At 53.7% G+C, this 22,209-nt stretch overlaps 7 protein-coding genes across 7 annotated transcripts; all 7 read left to right on the forward strand.

Annotated features, from left to right (window-relative positions):
* The first annotated feature begins 74 nt into the window (after nt 1–74).
* CDEST_03935 (Putative kinesin-like protein) lies at nt 75–2,623 on the forward strand. Its single transcript, XM_062920094.1, has 2 exons — nt 75–528; nt 591–2,623. The coding sequence occupies exons 1-2, from the start codon at nt 318–320 to the stop codon at nt 2,501–2,503; spliced, it is 2,124 nt and encodes a 707-aa protein (XP_062776145.1). The 5' UTR covers nt 75–317; the 3' UTR covers nt 2,504–2,623.
* A 3,269-nt stretch (nt 2,624–5,892) lies between these two features.
* CDEST_03936 (Putative major facilitator superfamily, MFS transporter superfamily) lies at nt 5,893–7,230 on the forward strand. The gene is made up of 3 exons (XM_062920095.1): nt 5,893–6,498; nt 6,568–6,726; nt 6,768–7,230. Exons 1-3 carry the CDS (start codon nt 6,079–6,081, stop codon nt 7,068–7,070), a joined length of 882 nt encoding a protein of 293 aa, XP_062776146.1. The 5' UTR covers nt 5,893–6,078; the 3' UTR covers nt 7,071–7,230.
* A 1-nt stretch (nt 7,231) lies between these two features.
* On the forward strand, nt 7,232–8,486 carry CDEST_03937 (Putative MFS transporter superfamily; the record flags this gene model as incomplete). Its single annotated transcript, XM_062920096.1, has 3 exons — nt 7,232–7,808; nt 7,880–8,040; nt 8,115–8,486. Exons 1-3 carry the CDS (start codon nt 7,334–7,336, stop codon nt 8,484–8,486), a joined length of 1,008 nt encoding a protein of 335 aa, XP_062776147.1. The 5' UTR covers nt 7,232–7,333.
* A 3,187-nt stretch (nt 8,487–11,673) lies between these two features.
* Nucleotides 11,674–13,343, forward strand: CDEST_03938 (Putative zn(2)Cys(6) fungal-type DNA-binding domain-containing protein). Its single transcript, XM_062920097.1, has one exon. The coding sequence runs from the start codon at nt 11,739–11,741 to the stop codon at nt 13,260–13,262; it is 1,524 nt and encodes a 507-aa protein (XP_062776148.1). The 5' UTR covers nt 11,674–11,738; the 3' UTR covers nt 13,263–13,343.
* Nucleotides 13,344–14,427: 1,084 nt separating this feature from the next.
* On the forward strand, nt 14,428–14,964 carry CDEST_03939 (uncharacterized protein; the record flags this gene model as incomplete). Its single annotated transcript, XM_062920098.1, has 1 exon — nt 14,428–14,964. The coding sequence occupies one exon, from the start codon at nt 14,428–14,430 to the stop codon at nt 14,962–14,964; it is 537 nt and encodes a 178-aa protein (XP_062776149.1).
* A 675-nt stretch (nt 14,965–15,639) lies between these two features.
* CDEST_03940 (Putative autotransporter, pectate lyase C-like domain superfamily) lies at nt 15,640–17,180 on the forward strand (the record flags this gene model as incomplete). Its single annotated transcript, XM_062920099.1, has 2 exons — nt 15,640–16,101; nt 16,173–17,180. 2 exons carry the CDS (start codon nt 15,640–15,642, stop codon nt 17,178–17,180), a joined length of 1,470 nt encoding a protein of 489 aa, XP_062776150.1.
* A 711-nt stretch (nt 17,181–17,891) lies between these two features.
* Nucleotides 17,892–21,460, forward strand: CDEST_03941 (Putative oligopeptide transporter, OPT superfamily). Its single transcript, XM_062920100.1, has 4 exons — nt 17,892–19,671; nt 19,736–20,552; nt 20,630–20,769; nt 20,835–21,460. Exons 1-3 carry the CDS (start codon nt 18,139–18,141, stop codon nt 20,677–20,679), a joined length of 2,400 nt encoding a protein of 799 aa, XP_062776151.1. The 5' UTR covers nt 17,892–18,138; the 3' UTR covers nt 20,680–20,769; nt 20,835–21,460.
* The last annotated feature ends 749 nt before the right edge of the window (nt 21,461–22,209 follow it).

Consider the following 22,209-nt stretch of genomic DNA (forward strand, 5'->3'; position numbering starts at 1 on the left):
TGCACCACAGAAGCCCATGACGCGACCCCTGTTGACAAGGTCCGAGGACAATTTCCTTCAATGTTCTCCTTGCACAGCACATCGTTGCATATCGAATTGAACAACCTAAGGCCACACGGGGGTCCAACCCACGTCAAATCCTTTCCAGGATCTCGAGGAACCATTCTTAATTCCACCAGACCGCGTTCGATACGATATCCCATCGCGTTCATCCGACACCGACGAACCCTCCCTTGATCTCAGTTCGTCTTTGCTTGTCTCCCTAGGCTGCCGCTGCCATCTCCGTCGATTCGATTCACTTCCTGGACTGGCCCACGATGTCGGTTCGTGTGGTCGCGCGCATTCGTCCGCTTCTCGAAAAGGAGCTGGACAAGGATACCATTGTTCGCGCCGACAGCACCGACGAGGGCAAGCCCGCGACCTTGGTCAAGATTCCGAATCCGAAGAACGAGGGCGAGGAGTTCTCCTTCGCCTTCAACAGCGTCTACGACCAGGCGACGACGCAGGACGAACTCTTCACGTCGGAGGGTACGGCTGCACGAATGCGAGACGCGAAATTGTAGCATCAATCTGGCTAACACTTGTTCCAGTCGCACCTCACATCAAGGCGCTCTTCCAGGGCCTCGATGTCACCATCTTCGCGTATGGGGTTACGGGAACGGGCAAGACGCACACGATGCGAGGGGGTCTGAAGCTGGCGGACAGAGGTGTCATCCCACGCCTGCTGAGCGGCGTATACCGACGTGGCAAGAAGATCACCAAGGACACGAATGGTGAGACGACGGTCGACGTCGCCCTGTCATACTACGAAATCTACAACGACAAGGTCTTCGACCTCTTCGAGCCGCCAGAGAAGCGCCAGCCCTCAGGTCTCCCTCTACGCGAGAAAGACGGCAAGACCATGGTGGTGGGGCTTTCGGAACGCGCTTGCGAAGATCTTCACGATTTCTCGCGACTCTACATTGAAGCGAACAACAACCGCGTCACAGCCGCCACGAAGCTCAACGCTCACAGCAGTCGGAGCCACGCCATCATGAGGGTCAAAGTGACCCAAACGACTGGGGACCAGGTGCTAGAAAGCACGGCGTCGGCCATTGACTTGGCTGGCTCTGAAGATAATCGTCGGACGGATAATGGGAAGGAAAGGCTGGTGGAGTCGGCCGCAATCAACAAGAGTCTCTTCGTGCTGTCACAGTGCATTGACGCCATCTCCCGAGGCGACAAGCGAATCCCCTATCGCGAGTCCAAGATGACGCGTATCCTCAGCCTCGGTCAGAACAATGGCATCACCATCATGATTTTGAACTTGGCACCCATCCGCAGCTACCACCTCGACACCCTGAGCAGCTTGAATGTCAGCTCGAGAGCCAAACGTATCGAAGTCCGCGAGATTGAGAACGAGGTTGTCTTCAAGCAGGTCCCACGTACAAATTCGGCTGGTTCCGCCATGGCACAGCGACAACCTCTCCGCCCTCTGCCAAACGCTCACAACATCCACAGTGGTACAATCGCGTCCAAGGCAAACGAGAAGGCTGACGTCACCCGTCCGGTCAAGCTTTTCAACGTATACACAGACCGTAGCAAGAATACGGTCCCGGCTCGTCCGACGGCCAATACCACTCAACTGCGGAAGCCGCTCGTGGCGCCCAAGGTCACCAAGATCGCCCAGCCTTCCCAAGCCCCCCAACCCGCGCAACAGAAGCTTTCCATCTCTGCCGAGCAACTCGAGGCCATCGTCGAGAAGAAGGTCAGCGAAATTCTTGCTTCCAGAGAGAGTAAGACGGCCGAGCCGGTCCCAACACCTTCTCACCCTGACATCAATGACGCTGTCCGGCGTCGATTGGAAGCACTTGAGCGCCGAATCGAGAGTGAGGAGCGGGAACGCGACGACACTCGATCGGAAGGGTTGCGTTGTCTGTTGGCAGCCAGGCAAGCCAAGGAGGCTGGAAACGACGTCATGGCGTTGCAGATGTACGAGCAGGCTCTGCCCTTCTTCCCTGGCCAGGCCAAGTTGCTGGGCAAGATAGAGAAGCTTCGCTCTAAGCTTGGCAACAAGCTCCCCGCCGAATCGGCTTGGGCCCCCGCATTATCTCGTGATAAGCACGAGAAGAAACGCAGACGGATTTCCGACGAGAGTGACGACGAGTTTCACCAGGAGGCGAGCGCGAATGAGGACATGAGCTTTGTGGATGTCTCAGCCAAGACGAAGAGCCGAAAGGCCAAGCCGACCAAGAACCACAATATGGTCTTCCCTGAGGTCACCGGGCCGGCCTCTCCCCAGACGCAGAACCTCCTGAACATTGTAAACTCCCGAGACATTGCCCAGATCAAGGGCTTGCACGGCTTCGGGTCCAAGAAGGCGCAGGACCTTGTTGACTATCTTGACACGAGGTCCGAGGAGGGCGGCGCTCAGATCGAATCACTGGCGCAGCTCAAGACCGTCCCTGGAATGGGTGGTCGAACCGTCGAGCGGGCATACGACGGGCTCGTCGGCGCCGTTTAGAGCGATTACTATCCTAGCATGGCGCAACAAGGCGGCTTACAGTGCATTGGGCATGGTGTTCCAGGAGTTTTAGCATACGAGCCGTCATGGGCCTCGAGAGACAGGTTTGCATATTTGGGTGTGGCATATTGTATGCCGAAGACTGGTTTTAATACAACCGCCCGAAATTGGCGCTTCGTTTACTTGACTTGTTCGTTCCGTAACCACAGAATGCCATGTGCAAATCGATCGATTCAACTGATGCCAGAGTGCAAGCCGCCCACGTCAGTGTTGCGGCTGGGCCATGTCGAACACTTCTTGATAACAGCCAGCCAAGCCCACCTGCTATTTAGTAGCCCGATGCAGGTTGTCATTATAATCAAGATGAAACGGGCTCCAGCCATGACGAGCTACTAGCAGCCCAGAGTTCTAGGTCGCATACACAGCTCTCACAGTTACATATAAGGAGACGGCACTATATACCAAGATGCTCTCTCTTCCATCGTCGCATACTGGCACTTACATGCTGTCCTTTGAGGAGGCGTGCTTTTTGCGCCTTTGCCTGTCAATGGTATTGTCGATCGCTTGAACCTCACATTCGCCTTAGTGCGAGCGCCTCCCACAACTAGCCACTGCTCTCCGCTTTCAACATTAGTGATGCTGTGGACTCCGGCATCAAAGCTGATCAACGTGGTCAAGGGCCAGGGCTCGGGATCTTGTGGTTCTCCCAGAATTATGGTCCGCTGGGTAAGCTTTTTCTCAGAAGATAGTTTGTCTTATGTACACGGCGGACTCCACGGGGCTCCGTTCAAACTCTGCAGTAGCACCGGAGTTCTGGAACCATTAACTAACATTTTGCGAACCCTCCTGCTTGTGTTAGAAATTTTTACCCCAGCATGGCCTTGAACATGTGCGCCCATCGTGAGCATGTTCGCTTTGATCCGTTCGCCTTGCTCCGTCTCCTTACTTCGCCAATGCCGAAGAAGAGGCTTCGCTCTGGTGGGAGAACGAGTGGACCAACACGGGCGTGGTCTATTCCGTCCAAAGCATGGGCTACTCCTTAACACCGGCCGCAGGCGCATCTCTCGTCACGGATCCATTGGGTTCGCGGGTGGCCATATCAGAGTCCACGCCAGCTTCGACGCGAGCGGGCTCAACGACTCAGTCACGCAAGACATCGACGGCCAGGCATGATGGGGTACGCTGAGCCAGATCGTGGAACGCTAATCGCAGGAGGTACCGATGATCGAGGGTGGCCTTTCCAAGTACAGGATCAACCCGATCGAATGCCTGAAATCTGGACAGTCCAACATCCCGTCGTCTGAGTAAGGCGGAAAACGAGGGTGAATGGAGAACCAGATTGCTGCCAAAAGCTCGTCCGGATATCAAAAGGATTAAACTTCCTATTCTATAACGTGCCGTGTGACCAATAATCGAAAATAAAAACAACCCAAACCAGTTGATTCGGTTGCTCACGGTCTTCTTTCCGTTTTCCAGTTTTCCGGGAAGACATGTCAGCGGCCCGGTTGAACTGCCAGCGGCCCGGTTGAAATGCCAGCGGGCCGGTTGAACTACCAGCGGGCCGGTTGAACTACCAGCGGGCCGGTTGAACTACCAGCGGGCCGGTTGAACTAAGGCGGCGCAATGAAGATGCCGAGATGTTACTGATGGGACACTTGTGGCATGTAGAGTCAAAGTTACAATCACCGTCACAGTCGCAGTTATAGTTACCTCAAGCTCGCAAAGCTTTACTCATGAAGGTTTACACTTGTTTTGATGCACAAGAAAAAGTCTAAATCTCCCAATCAGACGGCGGGGGGGCGGTGATACTCGTGTGATGGTCTGTTGCACGAATAGTGCAGGGTTTAACGCGTAAGTTTGATGCTTCTTGACATGCTAACTCCGCATATAACCTCATGAAGTATCGGATTATAGTACATCGTATAAGGGTAAACTGACTAAGGGGCCAGCAGGTTGCCAGAAGTATTGCAAATGATGGCTAAACCCAAATTACTAGGGAGGAACATCGCCTAGGCGGGTGATTAGAAAGTGCCTGCCCAAGGACAAGAACATCCGGCCGCATACTATCGTATGTGTCAAACACTGGAATGCGTGGCTCAGGCGGGGTCTCGCATGTGAGAAAATCGTCTTGCTGTTCTTATAACGGGCAACCGCAATTGGCAGCAAACCACCACCATCCCAGCCAGGCGGAGGTTGAAAAAGGGAGGACTCTCATCACTGTTTTTCACGAACTTAACTAGCAGTCCTCATCACTTATCTATGGAGCGTGTCATGTAGGACCCATGACCCCTGGCCTACGAGGTTCGTCCCGCTGAGGGTCATGTTCATGTTCCCGTTCCCATCATCGCGGATGGAACCGCCGTTCTTCTTCGCGTTCTTCTTTGCTAAACGTTTCAGGACCGTTGAGGGGTGCGCGAGGACTGGATGTACCACGCGGTCCGCGGAGTCCGGCTGCGGCCATTGTCAATCTACGCTTCAATAGCCACGATCAGCACGTTCCATCTAACTATAACGGTACGGAGCACTTGTGTTTTACTTTATGACTTAGGAACTTGACAAATCAGGCGTCAGGCATGGGTGGAGAGTCGAGTACACTTCTTCGCCGTAGAATCTAATGCGAGTCTTAATGTCAACGAAACATCAGATTGGATAGGAGGGGAGCAACAAGAGTTTATCTGCACGTAGCAGGCTGGTTCTGGTAATTGATTGGCCTCGCCACCCATCCGTCTGCAGTACGTGGTCCCTAGCACTGGCTCTCTGTTCCTTGTGATGCGGGCTGTTGTTTTCCTGCTTTGCTTGTCGATGCCCAGGGCTGGACCATACCGGATGGCTGTCTACTCATTTCAGGAGACTCGGGTTTGCATTTATGTATTAATCGAGACCCGAACAACAACATTTTCACTGTTACATACTCTCACAACAAGGCCAACTAGGCGTTAAAAGAATACTATCTATCCATTTCAACTAGCAAGCATCCTCCTACCCGTAGGCGCACGCACCGCTTTGGCTGCCCCCAACCCAGCCTGTCAGCCTATCTACGATGTAGATGCGGACTAGCTCCGTTTTGGTTTGGACTTTGTCGATAAGCTTGCATCCCGTCGGAACACACCACGCACACAACGCTCAAGTTGCATGACTCAATTGAGGCAATATCTTGGTCGCGCCGAACATTGCCAGACTATGAGGTAAGCGGGGAGCATTCTGCCGTCCGTGACGGGCGGTGACCTTGCTGACCAAGATGATTAAGCTTTGCCGGATATGCGACTGGAGACGGCGCGCTGCACAATGCATGCAGTCAACGAGTCGTGGACACATACACCTGACTTGTCTGCGACGGATATGGTCCCCCCCATCTTGCATTAACTTAGACAACCCTTGCTTGTGTCAAGACATCCTGGCGCTGTTCGCAAAGTTTATACTTTGTGCAGTTGGGGGATTCCCCAGGTGACATCACACATGTGAAGCACCGGTTGGGCAGTTAAGTCACCCCCTTGTCAATACTCCGGAGATATCAGTTGAGTTGTCCTCTTCCTGTGCCGCCCTTGCATATTACTCGCTTAGCAGCCAGTATTTCGATGGTCATCTTGGAGGGTGTCATTGCTTTGAAGCTCACCACCATCTCCGGGCACCGATCATCGATCGACATCAGCGCCATGGACCGAGATCCAGACCACGAATCCGTCATAAGGTTGCGAACGAGAAAAAGCTTGGCCACCATGGCGGAGGAATCCACGCTGGCGATAGACCCTGTCCACACATCTACGGACATGTCCCCGCCTACGATCACAGGGGACCGGTCCGGTCCGACCAAGGCCTCGATAGACAAAGAGAACACCTCAACGACGGAACATGATAGGAAAAGTGACGGAAACCTGGAGCCTCGGGTCGTTCCTCCGGCGCCAAAGTACCTGTCAGGCGCCAGCCTAGTAGTCGTGATCACCTGCGTGGTTGTAGTCGCCTGGTTGATGTTCCTCGATAGCTCCATTATAGTTACTGTGAGAGCCTCCGGCCGAGAAACTATCCCCCCATACTCCGGCCTCCCGACATCGCTAAAAACCCTGTAGGCTATCCCGGCAATAACAGACGAGTTTCACTCGCTGAAAGACATTGGGTGGTACGGCAGCGCGTATCACGTCGCCAACGCGGCCTTTCAACCACTCACAGGCAAGATCTACCGCTACTTCAGCTCAAAGGCAAGAAAAGGCGACCGGCAGACCGGTGTGGTGTTTGGTGTTGGTGGGTTAACATCGCTGATTCAAAACAGTGGTCATTTTTTGCCTTTTTGGTCTTGTTCGAAATCGGGTCTCTAATTTGCGGGGCAGCCCCGTCCTCCGTGATCCTGATCGTCGGCAGAGTCGTCGCCGGCATAGGAAGTGCTGGGATCATGAGCGGCGGTTTGACGATTGTCGCCGGAGCAGTGCCGCTTGAGAGAAGGCCCGGTACGTGTATCAGGCTAGAATATGTTTTATGTAAAGTTGTTTCTCTGACAAGCAGCTATACTACTATATTGCAGCTCTTATGGGTCTGGTCATTGGCCGTAAGTGTTACCCACCCCCCCGGTGCCTGACGTCGTCGTGAAGGCTAACAGCTTGATTTAAGTTGCCAACAGGTAAACTTACTGTAGACTTCTGATTGCCATGATGTCACATTCTAATCTGCGCTGACTAGTGGAAGCGTCTTTGGTCCGATCCTCGGCGGCGTGATAACCCAATTCAGCACTTGGAGATGGAGTGAGGACTTTCGTCAAGAACCCAACAACCCCGAGGAAAACCCGGTGCTGACAAGAAACAAACCTAATTAGCTTTCTATATCAACCTTCCAGTTGGAGGGATGGCGCTGATATTCCTCGCCTGGTGCGATATCCCCGACCAAGTACCTAAACCCAACCCAATGACGGTGCTCCCGCAGCTTCACACGTACCTCGACTTTGTCGGGTTTGTGCTCAGCGCCGGAGCGGCCGTCATGTTCCTCATAGCATTGGAGCTCGGAGGCAATGAGTTACCCTTCAACAGCCCCACCGTGATAGGGATGTTCTGCGGCTCTGCGGGAGCTCTGGGCGCATTCCTCTCATGGAACTACCACAAGGGGGACGACGGACTGATCCCGCCATCGATGGCCCGAAAAAGGCCCGTTTGGTCCGCTGCCGCCACCACCTTTACTCTGGTTGGTTCGGCAATGATTCAGATCTACTTGCTCCCGCTGTACTTCCAGACAGTCCAAGGGGCCTCGCCGGCCCAGAGCGGCATCAACGTTCTACCAAGCATTTTGTCACAACTGATCTTCGCCTATGGAGGGGGCTTGCTCGGTACGGAAGCTCAAAGAATATTCCAGGCGGCACGAGACGCAAGGTTTTGCTAACACACTTTTCCGGTGCAGTCGGCAAACTCGGATACTATTTGCCGTGGGCCGTGGGAGGAACGGCCATAACAATCATCGCAAGTGGGCTTTTCACGACGCTGACACCGACAACCTCGGTGGCGAAATGGGTGGGCGTTCAGATCCTGACGGGCGCTGGTAGGGGTGTCGTGTTACAACTGGTAAGATACAGGCTTGAGTAGACCAGCACAGTCCGCTTGCCGCCGCCGTTCAACTATTAACTGACGCTGGCCAGCCAAGCATCGCCGTCCAGGCGAATCTGCCACCCGAGCAAATCTCCATGGGCATGTCCTTTGTGACTTTCTCACAGTTTATGGGGTCTGCCGTTGCCCTTTCCACAGGCAACGCAATATTCGTCGGGGCGCTGAAGCAGGATCTTCCGCGATACTCGCCGAACGTCGATGTTGCGGCGGTGCTCGGCGCAGGAGCCACGGGGTTCCGCACAGTTGTTTCCGAGTACGAACTGCCGGGAGTGCTTGAGGCATATGTTTCAAGTATCAACAAAGAGTTCTACTTGTCTCTGGGGTTTGCCATTGCGTCTTTCGGCTTTGCATGGGGCATGGGCTGGAAAGATATCCGGCCGCCCAAGCAGCCTGGACAGGCCTGACTCGAGCCTGAAGTTTTGCAAAAGTCGAACTCCCGGCGTCACTTAGATAGCAACAGTATCGCAGCCAAGAAACCGGTGCTTGGCGGCTTTGGATCGTATTTTAATAAAGGTGTTTTCACTCAGACGCTTTCCTAAACAGAGAGAGTCGCAACTACATTGCGTCGATCGGTTCTCCTCCTCGATGAGACGTGTTGCTCTAAGATGTACACTGGCGCGGACCACAACAGAGCTGTAGTTAGTCGCCGTCCGGGCGAGTAGACGGCCGACCGGTATGTGGGGGAGACGGGGTGGTCGGCAAGCAAATGTTGGACATAAGGCTTGATGTATCCATGATGAGAGGTGTTTGGGTGACAGACTCAACATCTTGAAGCCCCGGCTCTCAACCTGGCGGCATTCACAGTTCAGAGCCGTGCGCAGCTGTACGGGATTTCCCGATGTGGTTTTCTGGTCTGATATCCGTGTATCGTCCTTGAACTCGGAATAATGCAGAAACGATAGAAGGAGGGGAGAGGAAGGGATGGAGGGGGGGCGTGATGTGTGAACAATAGACGAAAACGAAAGCTTAAGCATCGGAGATAGGCTCAAGTGAGTTCGGCGTTTATACGGACGTCGACCACGAGTGAGGATGCATACGAACCAACTCTCCGTTTCGCCAAAGTATGTCCGGAGGCGACGTGTCGGGCAACTGGGCCCCGAAAACGCTCCCGTAGACCTGGTCATGAACCTGCAGGAAAGAAGATGGGGATTCCCCTTCTGTTCAGTTTCCCTATAGCGTATGAACAGGAGATGTATTTCCTATAGGGTATGAACAGGAAATATGTTTCGCGAAGGACCTGAACACTATCTGCTGAGCCAAAGTTTCTTTGCCGTGCATCGCGAGTAGGTGATTTCATAACTGAACAGACTTCGATTGACATCGAAGATGTCCGGAGTTTGTCCCCTGCATAACCACACACGGGGCGGGGGTCTGCTGAGAGGCGTAGAGGCGCTTTGGTCAAGCTGTGAACTTGGTCTCGCGGGATCACTTGTGTAATCAGTCTCCCATCCTCCTGTGTGTGTGTGTGTGTGACAGACAACAATGGCCCCAGAAGACCAGTAGTGTCCTTCATTACTGGCTGATGGCCATTTGTACAATTGTGGCCAAAGTATGATTTACCGAGGGGATGGATGGTATTGCGGGTGTCCCGCAGATAGTACGCTTGGCGAACTCTGCTTTGTCGAGGCTGAGGGGCTCCCAAGACCTCAGCCACAAGAAGGTTGTGGGGATTTGTTCGCTCGCGGAATCTACGTGGTATAGACTGCAATTGAGCTTCGACTGGACCACTCGACTCATTGCTCAACCGTTGCTCACAGTTGTACGGAGACATGCAAGCCAATGCCGTTCGGCATGGTCAGCTTGAACGCCACCACAACGCCAGCTGAAACAGGTCTGAAAGGTGACCGGGCAAACTGGGTTGGCCAATGCACCCGGGCCGCGAGTGAAGTCAGGGGTCGTGACTCAGGCGGTGGCTGGCAGTCAGGAAGCATTGGATCGAGCATCTGACCCGAGAGCGAAAGTTCCAGCATTGAGTTCATGTGATCTACGAGTTCGTCTTGTCGTCTTACCGTTTCGTCCTTCCCTTTTTGCCTATCGAGAGGCGGTTAAATTTCAGAAAAGGGTACGGATAAGCTCGAGCTAGCAACAAGGTCCTGCTCTGCGTCGTGTCAGCACTCGGCACACCTTTTGAAAGGATTTGGCCGACGGTTACGACGGTAGAGGCTGTTGAGTAAGGCCGGGAATAAAGCCCTTAGGGTATGGGTCAACTACAGTACACTTCTGCTCGCCTTTGAGTCCTTGGTAGGTAATAGCAGCATACCGGCATACTCGCTCAATGTTTCTCGAGCAATCTATTTTGCTTTCAATGCCAAGAGCCCAAGCCATGTTCCAAAGTCACTGTTTCCATCTCGCAGTGACCACAGCCCCCCAAAGATAGACACACACGTGCCGGGGCGTCGATCGGGCGGCGGACGAAACCCGTGGCCGCGGGCACTAGTCGCGGCCGCCGGGAGCCCAGGGTTGGCGGCTCGCCGGTTATGACATCCCCCCCCCCCCCCCCCTCCCCGTCCCCCCCCGCGGCGGTATATAGCATGACAAGGAATGGAGACCAAACTGATTACTAGTCGGTCGAGTACAAAGTCTAATTTTACTCACGCAGCAACAAAACGGGGCCCAGCATTGTGGCAGGCCGACTCGAGCATCTCAAACTCGCCAAGACACCTTTTGAGGCGCACCAGTCGATCCCTTTGGGGTATTCCCGTCGACAAACCGGGTAGATGCTGTACGCTTTTCTACGGGTTCTCAATTCGATCGACCATCAATCTCTTGGCCAAATCGATCCCCAAATATGCGCCTTTCGCTGGCGCTGAGGCTTTGGGCTTGGCATTGCGTTGTTTTTAGAATTGAGGTCCATCAAGTGAGCATCTGATTCGTCTCATGTCGAGCGCAATTACACACGCACAATCATCACAGACGGTGCTGTGAGGGGAGGCTCCCGCCGAGTCAATCAACTCTGGCTGCTGACTCTGGAAATCAAGCACGCAATCCGTCTCAATAAACACACGTAAACGGCCACACCGTCTTCGCCGTATAGCATTCTGCACCCGGGTGGGTCACAATGAAAAGAAAGTTTCTAGGTGGTCGCTATTGCAGACACATGAGAACTCGTCGGAACTCTCTTTATCGGCACTATCCCGTTACATCACTGACCTTTTTGTTGTACATACCAACCCTTCCCTCCCCCCACACACACCCTAACCAAAAGATCTACAACATTCCAGAGTTGAGGTTGAGCCAACATGTGCCAGCTTGTCAGGACTTATCCATGGCCCATCAGTGCACTGAATCGATATGTCATACATTGGAAGTTTCTTGAGAACCTTAAAATAAGAATTTGGCTATGCGCATGACAGCCAACTCCCCCAGGAAGAAAAGGTAAGTTGAAGCGAGACATCTCATCTAGATCCGACGGGGGTCTCTCGCGCCCCCGCGCTGGAACCCTGACATGAGTCGAACCCGCAGGACGCCTTGGCAACGCTGGGCCACAGAAAGGCGTCTTGGCAAGGTCACCTACCTATTTTGAGCACCAAAAAGGTAGATAGAGTGCTGACATGGAAAATCATATAAGCTTCAGCCTTCGTCATCTGCTAGAGTAAACGTTACCAGCCTCCTTTTCTCTTCCTCCTCGACCAAACTTTCCCGCAACTCTCACAACCATGCTGTTCTCACAAAGAAGTGCCTGCGACCGCTGCCGCGCGCTCAAAAGCCGGTGCTCAAGAGAGTCCGGCGCTTCAAAGTGCGAGAGATGCCAGCGTCTTCAGATCGACTGTTTCTACAGCCCGCCCCGCCGGATGGGCAGGCCGGCCAAGAAGCGGTTGAGCGAGGACGCCGCCCAGCCAATACCACCACCACCACCACCACCACCCTCGTTTCGCCGATCTTCGACAATGTCCAGCACAACCATTCAGACAAACCAGTCCGATGTTCTGCCGCCCGGCATCAACGAGGTGGGCGAGTTCCAATACGGTCTCGGCATCGTGCCGGGCCATCCATCCGAGGACGAAGGACATGGGTGGGCCAACAGCTTCGAGGACCCGCTACTCGGGCTCTTGCAAGATCATGACGCAAAGCTCATGCCGACCGAATGGATGGACACCGACTCGCTGAGGCTCTTGGACCGGCAAGACGAAGCCCTTATGACTGGGCCGCATGACATGCCTCTCACTCCCCCGACAACTGTTGGCTCTCTGCCCAACAGCTCCGAGGACTCCTGGATGCCTGGTTGCGATCAAGCACCCGGGATGGGCCACGCCGAATCCCACGCTGGCGACACCCTACCCTCTTCGCCCGAGGCCAATGTGAAGTCGTCAGAGTCGGCAGTCCAACGTCTGCTTGATCTCCAGTCGCTCCTGTTCGCTAGGCGCATGGCAAAGTCACAAGACATCAACGGGTTGTCGATGCTCATCAACACAACCGTCCAATCCACCGAGACACTCATCGATGTCGTGGAAAGCTTATCGCCGCTGAGACAGAGCGTGGAAGGGCGACGATCCATCTCGCCGTCGACGTCTTGGGGCCCGGTAGCAGACGCTACTACTACTTCCACCACCACCTTCGCCGCTAATGGGCCTATGAACAATGCATCGAATTCGCAAGAACAACATCAGCATAAGCATCAGCATCAGCGCCAGCAACCACCCAATCACGCACTTACGATTTCTCTATTCATGACCAGTTATCTTCTTCTCCTGGATTCGTACGACGAGCTTCTGGGGGCCCTAAAGGCTTCCCTGCAACGCTCGCGACAGAGCCAGTGGCAAAGCCCCGAGAGCGACTTTGGCTTATCCCAACCTTTCTTCAACAATACCCCCGGCGGAACCTTGAACAACTTCAACCTTGTCAGTCCGTTCGATTTAGACGTCAACTCGGTCGTGTTTCTCTTGTCTCGCATGATGAAGAGGCTGCACAAATCTACCGAGAGCCGCTTCGCTGTCGGCTCGCTGTCAACTCCCGCCGCTCATGGCAAGGGCCAGATGCTACCTGTTTCAAACACCGCTTTCAGTTTTGATTATCAGGACGCTGTCAGCCAGGATACGGACGGGAGTCTAGACCCCTCGCCGAACGGGAGCTACTCTCCCATGGCCATGATGGGTGACCAGGCCTCGCGGGAGGTCAGTCATAGGCATCAGATGGTCATGGAGTCGCTCCGCGTCATCAGATGGCTGGCGGATGAGTTATGACAGTCACAGGTACATGGTTTTGTAGAATAATAGAATAAGACCCACACACCATCATATTAGATGACGAAAATGACATACTTAAATCCGTTCTGACTGCCAACGCCCCGTCCTGTGTCAGCGAGCGAGACTTAGCCGTTTCATTCCTCTCTCTCTTCGGGTTTGGAGAGGTTCCTAACCCTCAACTGCATTGATGTTCTCGCCATCTCAGTGAAAAGACTGCGGGGGTGGTCATTAGAACGCATCGCTCCAGAGGACCTGACTGGTGATGACCACAATGAGAACATTCCAAACATTTGGGACTTCATCCCATCCGGCCTTGGCTCTGTTCCAGACTTCAGGCGGCATTTCGACAGGTGAGGTGAAACTCGAAAACGGCCGGCATGGGCCCTGCACTGTGTTTCCAGTGTGGTGTGCAGTAACTCCCCAACAATCCGGTCTGTTGCCTTTCTCGGACAAAGAGTTTCACATCATTGCCGGCCGCAAGGCGTTTGCGTGTGTCATGTAGAGCTTTAAACGCCCGAATAAGCAAACAGGAAACACAGGTGCCGAAGATTGATGAGCCACAACGAAGATGGTTCATGTAGGAACACCTCTTGAAGAACCAATCATTGTCACAGCTCACAGCATGCTTCGATCCAGACCCTCTCCGTTTTGATCGTTCTCGGATCCATTGCCTACAGGCTACAGGTCTCTCTTCCAAGACAAATCTTCGAGTTAACCTTGTAATGTCGTTTCATTGCACCTTGCAATTGTTCTGTCCTCCTCCAGGGTTTGATGCGGACTCTAGCAAGGCCCTAACCCAATAACAGCCTGTCTCTTGTGCTGCCTATTCTTGCGAGAGCATTTATGTTATCTTCCCTTCCAAATAAGACACCTTTACGACATGTGTCTTACATTCCTGGATGACGTAAGCCTCAGAGTCACTCTGAGAGTAAAGCCCTATTTTTGATACCATCACCGCGCAGTGGCGCCTATCGTGCATGACGCTAAAAGATGACCCGATCACAACCACTAACTGAGCTTTTCATGTTTTATTTAAATGCCGAGATGCCCAGGATGGCTCATATTCTTTATTTCTCAGTCCGGCTGTCGTCATGTCCTTGCCAGCGAGACTGCCTTAGCTCAAGACTACGATCTCGTCAATCTCGCCAGTACGCAAACTACCATGACTTTCCCTTCGATTGACGACGATCTCGCTGCCCATCTCAAGAACTTGTATGCCTCTTATCGACACACTATCGATATTGACGCCAAGGGTGCATTCTTCAGCCCATCTTGTTATCAGATCTGTCGCCCAAATCCATCCTTCGCCGCCACAACCAGGGGCACCATCGTGAGATACCTCCATGAGCACGCTGCCAAGAACAACTCAACGGCACCCAAAAAAAGAGCGTTCTACACCATTCGACCGCTTCGAGACGCCGAACATGAGTTTGGTACTGACGAGCAAGTTGCACCCGCTGGCTTTGCTTCGGTGCTGGAGGTCCGTAATAAGGCAATCAAGGAGGGGTGGGTTGGCATGAGGGTTGATTTATGGGATGAGAGGTTGGAAGAAGAAGCCAATAACGCAGATGATCTCTTGGTCAAAGTGCAGTATTGGTGGAGAAAGGAGGACGGAGTCTGGACTCAAATCTTCCACGACATCGTGTACATCGGGCCTCATGACGGAACGGAAGGCATCGATGGCGAGATCTTGGAGTAAATTTTGCAACAACAGCAGAGGGACTTTAAATCTTTGAGGCAGTGTTCAAAGGAGCCGAATCACTCAAAGGCACAATCCCTTGCCCTCAAGATAACAAGCCGAGTCTCCTTCTACTACCTACGCCGCGTGACGCTTACATGCCCCTCTCATTCGAGCACAGCAGCTCTTTCGGGTCACGAAATCGTTAAATTGTCTCAAAAGAGTGCGACCTTGTGACTCCGCAAGATGAAAATTACATTTGAAGAGTTTGATTCATGGGCTACGCTGTGAGAGAGTTCAGTGGCTGCTGAGTGCCGCCTATCCAATCAACCAGACATATCATAGACTTGTTTGAATCCAGAGACTTTTAATTATACCGATATTTAGTGCTTCAAAGTTGGGCCATTTCGAAAATGTTTGATTTGTTATTTATCTGCACCTGTCTCGAGGAACCACAGCCAAGACATGTGGCTACACCGTGAACGACTTTGCAATTACCATCTACTATTTGATCCAATGGACAGAATGCTCTCCTCCCGTTTGTACACGATACAAGTCTCAGGGTAAAACATAACCTGTCAAACCATCAGCGAGTCTGCTAATGCCCAGGCCATTACTTGAACCGGCTGAACCTGGAATATCTCCCTTCGAAGCACCCGGGGCGAAAACACCCAACCTACATACACTCTTGAGATCATGGCCAAGAAAGGTTTTCTCGCTCTAGCTGTTGAGATTATGTTCCTCTGCAGCAAAGCCCAGGGCTCTATTCCTGTAGCGCTTGACCCATGTCGAGATGATGGCTACGATGCTGCGCGATGGGCAGCCGACAACGCCATTCGCCCCAATTACGTTCCAGTGACGACTGAGACGAGGCTCAGTATGTTACAGCATTTGTCACGTCTATTCAACGATTCCCAGCCAGGTAATCTTCTTCCTGCACCAACACTAATCTGTATCTCAGTCGTCGCTCAAAGAATCTTCGACCAACTCCAGACATCCGAGACCGGCCAATCGTATTCGACCAGTCTCAACCAGACCAGTGTACTCTACATGACCGGCGTCACAGTCGAGCTCTTGCAGGCCCAAGTAGAGAAGTATGGAGCACCCGAAGACCTTCCCCGGTCACTCGGCACTGGTTATAACTCAGCCATTCTTGCGGTAGGTACCTTTTGCCTTTCCTCCTTGAACTGGCTGGACACAACAAGAATGCTAGCCTTGGCTTCATACAGGGAGAGAGAACAACTCTGCAATTCTCCGGTCGAATCGAAACCCACAACGGGTCGATGAACCTGTATGCTACAGGAGCCGGAACGGCAGCCACTCTTGATGCTCCTCGATTGTACAGCAGTGGTCCTGGCGCCATCGGCCTCTTCTCTGTCCAGGAGGCCACCCTCAATGTCACTGATCTCCGCCACTGCTCGGGTGGCTTCAGGTCGCCCACCCTCGCTGGATTGAATATTCACAGCCAAGGGGGTGTTGCCCACACCACGGGGCCGGGCTCTCCACTGATGTACTCGCTGAGGCGAACAATGTCGTACAACCTGACTGGATGGACCGATGCGTCCCCTGCCATCATCATGGAGGGACCCCAGTATATGCATCTCAGCGGCTCTACCATCACATCGGGAACGATTGGTGGCTTCCTCTTCTTCGACTGGTCCATCACCGCACAGCATGGTACTGGCACATTGGAGGCAACGTCTCTTAATCTCACGGTTCGCGAGGGCCCAGCCTTTTACTTGGCAACTTTTTCGGCCGAGATCATACTGAAGAGTGCCTGGATCGATAACCCGTCGGGAATCCTGCTTCTCGCGGACACGAGCACTGCGTCGCGGGATCTTGAGCGGATCGAGCCCCAGCGTTGGAGCGGAAACCCGATATCGTCCAACTCATCTCTAACAATCACAGACACTTACGGTATCTCTGGCGACATCGTCACAAGAGGCGGCTGCACCGTTGCTGTTCGGTTACTCGCTAACAGTAGCTGGGAAGGCGGTGCAAACGCGTCTCTCGTCAACGGCCGTGGGGGGTTGACGGTGCAGATCGATGAGACGAGCACATGGACAGTTACCAAGAACTCGTTCGTCCGAGGTCTTTCAATCACCGGCGGCGATATCAGCCGTGTCGTGGACAGAAACGCTACTGTGGCGTACGACAAGTCTGCGCCCGAGAGCCTGTGGCTCCAGGGGCGGACGTACACTTTGAAGAACGGCGGACAGCTTCGACCTTGGAACTAAGAAGTGGCCATGTTGGTCGGTCAGCTCTCTCTAACACCTCTGCGTATGCCAACCGGGCTTGAGCGAGGATCAAGCAGTCTTTGGCTTGTTGTGGGATGGTTTTTTCCCCCATGCGGTCGAATGTGAAGGACGGTAGAATGCCACACTTTGGAGCCATGTACTTTATTTAGCTTAACCATGAATTGCCCAATGAAAAGAGGTCTTGCTTTTACGTACTCAAATCGCAAACTCCAGCCATGTTGGGTTGGTCCGGCAAACCCACCGCCGTTCCACTGTGAACCATCTCGACTAGGCCGGTTAGTGGCTGCGGTGATCGAGGATGATCCTGACTCGAGGAACTTTTGCCGGTGGCGCAATTGCTATTATGTACCGAAATCCGTGAAGAAGCTTTCGGGAGATAATCACTGCGCATTTGCCACGAGGACTCGAGGGACTTCTGCAGCTTACTACGGTGTCGTTTGGGGGATGCTTTCCTGCAGTGATGTGATTGAGTCAGTTGAAAGCAGCATGGCAATTTGCGACAGACCGTACAATCGATGGTGGACGGTCCAGCGGGACCCTCTGTTCCCCATTAGAAATGTCGGCAAGGTTGCAATCTTGAAGCCGGTGCCACTGCAAGAAGCCGCACTTCCGGGAAGACTCAGGCCTTTGGGCAACACAGACAATATAATGGTATGGGAAGAACCACCGATCACACCATCGATGGCTCCGCAGCTAGTTGCAAAAATCGATTCGGCCTCCCACAAACGGAAATGCGTTCAAAGTGTGGGCGGCGACAGAAGGACCCAGTACGAGAAGGTAGATGATATAAAAATGTAACACCCGGCAACACGGGGGGAAGGTTGGGTTCGGAAGCAGACGACCTTGATCTCCCCCAGGCTTGGCTGACTTGGCTCCCGTGTGGCGTTATCTTTCCAAGCATCTTGGCGATCGGCTGCTCCGACAAGAGATCTCCACCATGTCTCCGGCCACGCAGCAACACCAACAACAACAACAGCAGCAGCCAGAGATCGCCGGGGGACCGAAGGCGGGCGGCCCGGGCAACGGCGATGCAATCTCGGTCGACACCCCCAGCAGCGGCACGCCCGAGAAAAGGTCGAGCGAACCGGCGGCTCCGTATACCGAGGGCGACATGGAGAAGCCGCCCTTCGTCTTCACCACGCAAGCTAACGGCGAAGAGGAGGCGTTCGACGAGGACGACCCGAGGCTGCGGGACATTCCAGCCTACGTGCGTCGCATTGTTTCGCTGCACGACGATCCGGAACTGCCGTGCCTCACGTTCCGGTACTTCCTCCTCACCATCGTCTTCGTCATCCCCGGCGCCTTCTTGTCGATGATGAGCCACTTCCGCACGACCTACGCGCCGTACTCCATCTTCTTCGTGCAGATCGCGTCCAGCTACGCCGGGGTGTGGCTCGCCAAGATCCTGCCGGCGTGGGAAGTCAGAGTGCCCCTGACGAGGTTCAGCTTCAACCTCAACCCGGGTCCCTTCAACGTCAAGGAACACGTGCTCGTTACCATCTCGGCGGCCTCGGGTGCCACGTACAACCTCGGCTACACCCCTGTGGCCATGGCCGAGCTCTACTTCAACTCTCGCATCCACCCTGCCGCGGCCATCTTCTTCATGTGGGGGATCGTCTGGACGGGATACTCGTTCGCGGCGTTGGCGAGACAGTTCCTGATCTACGACCCCCAATTCCCCTGGTTCACGGCTCTCTGCCAGACCGCCCTCTTCGAGACGCAGAAGAAGCAGCGCGAGAGCCCGACAGCCTCGTCCCGGAAGCAGACAAAGGTCTTCTTCTGGGCTCTTCTCGGCATGACCCTGTGGCAGTTTCTTCCGGAATACGTGTTCCCGATGCTGGGCTCTCTGGCGTTCCTCTGCTGGGTGGCGCCCAACAACGCCGTGGCAAACTTTGTCGGCGCCGGCTTCGGGGGACTCGGCTTTTTGAATCTCTCACTCGACTGGTCCAACATCTCCTCCAGCGGAAGCTTGTTCCTGACTCCGTGGTGGACGCAAGTTGTCATATTTTCCGGGTTTGTCTGCAGCGTCTGGGTACTGCTACCGGCTGCGAAGTACGGTCACTTGGGAGAGTGGCACGAGCACCTGATGTCTAACCGACTGTTCCTCGAGAATGGGACGTCCTACCCCATCACCCAACTTCTGACCCCCGAAGTCACATTCAACGAAACGGCGTACCAGGAGCTCGGCCCTCCCTTCGTCAGCACCCACGTGCTCTGGACCATGTTCTTCGACTATGCCGCGTACACGTCTGCCATTATCTGGGCCGGCCTCTTTGGATGGAAGAGTATCAAGAGCAGCTTCCTCAAGATGATGGAGCGTATGAAGAGCGGGTCCGAGATCAGCTCACAGTACAACGACCAGCTCAGCATCCTGCAGCGTTCCTACAAAGAGGTTCCGCTATGGTGGTTTCTGGCGCTCTTCGCGGCATCTTTCGTCTCGCTGGTGACCATTACTGCTACCGGCAACATGGTATGGACACCTGGCGCTTTTCTAACCTCGGCGCAAGTCGTTTGCTGACCGGTTCTCTACCTAGTTCATTCCCGTGTGGACCTACTTTGTTGCCATTGCAACGGGTGCATTTTTGGTTGTACCGCTGGGCTGGCTGTATGCTCTTAGTAACTTCCAGTTGGCTATCGGGACGGTCAACGAGCTCCTGTACGGCTTGATGGTCAACTCGGTCAGCGGCTTCAAGAATCCCACAGGCGCCTCCGCCTATGGCGCCATCGCAGGCAACGCATGGTATCGTGCTCAGCTTAACCTTCAGGACATGAAAATCGGGCACTACGTCCATCTCAGCCCAAGGGCTGTGTTCTTCTCGCAGGTGTTCGGATCCTTCCTTGGGGTGCCCATCAACTATGCCGTTGTCAGATGGGTGCTTGATACCAAGTTCGACTACCTTACGGGGGCAAAAGAGGACCCTGCGCATCAGTGGACGGCGCAGTCTCTCACGTCGAACCTTACAATGGGCGTCCAGTACGTGCTCATCGGTCCGCGTCGACTCTTTGAGCAGCATATCTACAAGGTGCTCCCTTATGGCTTCCTCGTCGGGGCCTTTGCGCCGGTGCTCATCTACGGGCTGCACCGCCTGTTCCCACGCGCTAAGTTCCAGCTGTGGAACACGACCATCTTCTTCTCGTCCATGTCGAGCTTCTACGGCAACATCAGCACTGGGTACTTCAGTAGCTTCATCGGAGGCTTTGTTGTCATGTTCTGGGCCTATCGCTACCGCTACGACTTGTGGGCAAGGTGGAACTACATCTTAGCAGCTGCTTTTGATGCTGGATTCAACTTCAACATGTTGTTGACGTTCCTCTTCTTCGGTGCAGGGAAGATCGTCACCATGCCGAACTGTGAGTGTCATGTCACCCTTCCATCTTCCCTCTACATGGCCTTTATCCGCATCTTTCTAACGTTCATGTCTACACAGGGTGGGGTAACGATGCAGCCAGCTCCGAGAGATGTTTTGCGCTAGAATGATTATAGAAGCGAAAAGTTGATGGACGGAGTGAGTGAATTAAAGTCATCTCAGGCTGCATGATTAGGACATCAGGGCGACACCGAAGCAGGGTAAGCACACATGGCGAAGCGTGGTTTCCATTAGCAATCAACGATTGTTTTCTCATCGAATGTAGAAGGGACGGAAGCAACACATTCAGTGAGTCTTAGTGAGAAACCTCAACTCCCTAGGCGAGCCCCTCGCCCCAGATCTCAATTTCGCACTATAGACGCTGGGCCTCCAGATAGATCAAACAGTGGTGGTGACATCATATCCCCTGTCGCTACCCTTGGTTTGTCCTATGGCTAGTCATGGTTATGCAGTCACTTGATCTCAGGTAACCCTCGAATGGACTCGGATCCTCGTAGCAACGATAAGAGCATTGACTTCCTCACGGCCGTGAAGCTCCCGTCCATGATGGAGGTCTCTCGTATCCGTGTCTTGTGGATGATGATGAGGCTGTAAGACCTAGATCATTGTGGCCGTGACAGGACGCATCCCCATGGCCGTGAAGACCCGTTCCGTTCCCTGCTTGACGCATCTTGTGTCTGTGTCCAGGCTGATAAAGTTATCGTCATGAAGACTCACGCTGACGGCCTTGGCACTGTCATTGCTGGTTCCAAGCCAGCGGAACCAATGGTATAGCTGCCATGTCTGAAGGAAAATGGAAAAAGCGCCGGCTTTCTTTTGCGCCGTAAAAGGGAGCCACAGGGTCCACATGAAATTTGCGTCTTTGAGATCCGTGCATGTTTAATAGATAACAGCTGCCCAGCCAGACTGCTGGGAGGAGGAATACCATCATCATCGCAGAGTTCCTGCTCGATTTTCACACACAATTTTTCTAGCAGCTTCGAGGGGGCTTTTATTGATTACCTGAGGTGACGGATTCCCGGGGAAGAACGTATCCCCGTATATAGCTCACAGTCTAACGTCCCATAGTGCCGGCAATCAAGCTGGGCAAACCATGCAGCACTCTACGGTAATACCTGTGCAGCGATAGAGCGCCGAATTAGACGAATGACGTGAGCGACATTTTGTCTGCCCAGTGAGCAAGTAGTAGGTAGGGCTGAAGGGCTTAGTGCTCCCCGTCCGGCCTGGAGGTTCCATCCATCCTTTTCCCAACAGCTGCTATTTACAGCAGCGAACACCCCTTGTTTGAGATGCACGTCCAATGTCGATCTCTTATCTGTGTGACCCAGATTCGGTAGTGCCGACTCAAATGCCCCAACTCACTTCTTGGCATCCCAACTCTCGGGATTTAGAGTTGACGGTGTTTCCACGTCCCACAAATTGGCCCCAAAACTCCCTCGGTACTTGCAGGTAATCAATTAAATATGCCAAGACGCAGCTTCAGAAGCATTACCGTTGCTCGATAGGGAGCCGGGCTGAGCTCCAGTTGTTGTTGGTGGCAGCATCATGATTGCGCTCAGTGGAGGGGCTGTTGGCCACGGTGACAATCCATTGCGAAATTGCCATATCTCTCACCGCCATCAACGTTCATCCGGAAACAA

This window comes from Colletotrichum destructivum, chromosome 2, assembly GCF_034447905.1.
Source record: "Colletotrichum destructivum chromosome 2, complete sequence".
In the NCBI taxonomy this organism is placed as follows: Eukaryota; Fungi; Ascomycota; class Sordariomycetes; order Glomerellales; family Glomerellaceae; genus Colletotrichum; species Colletotrichum destructivum.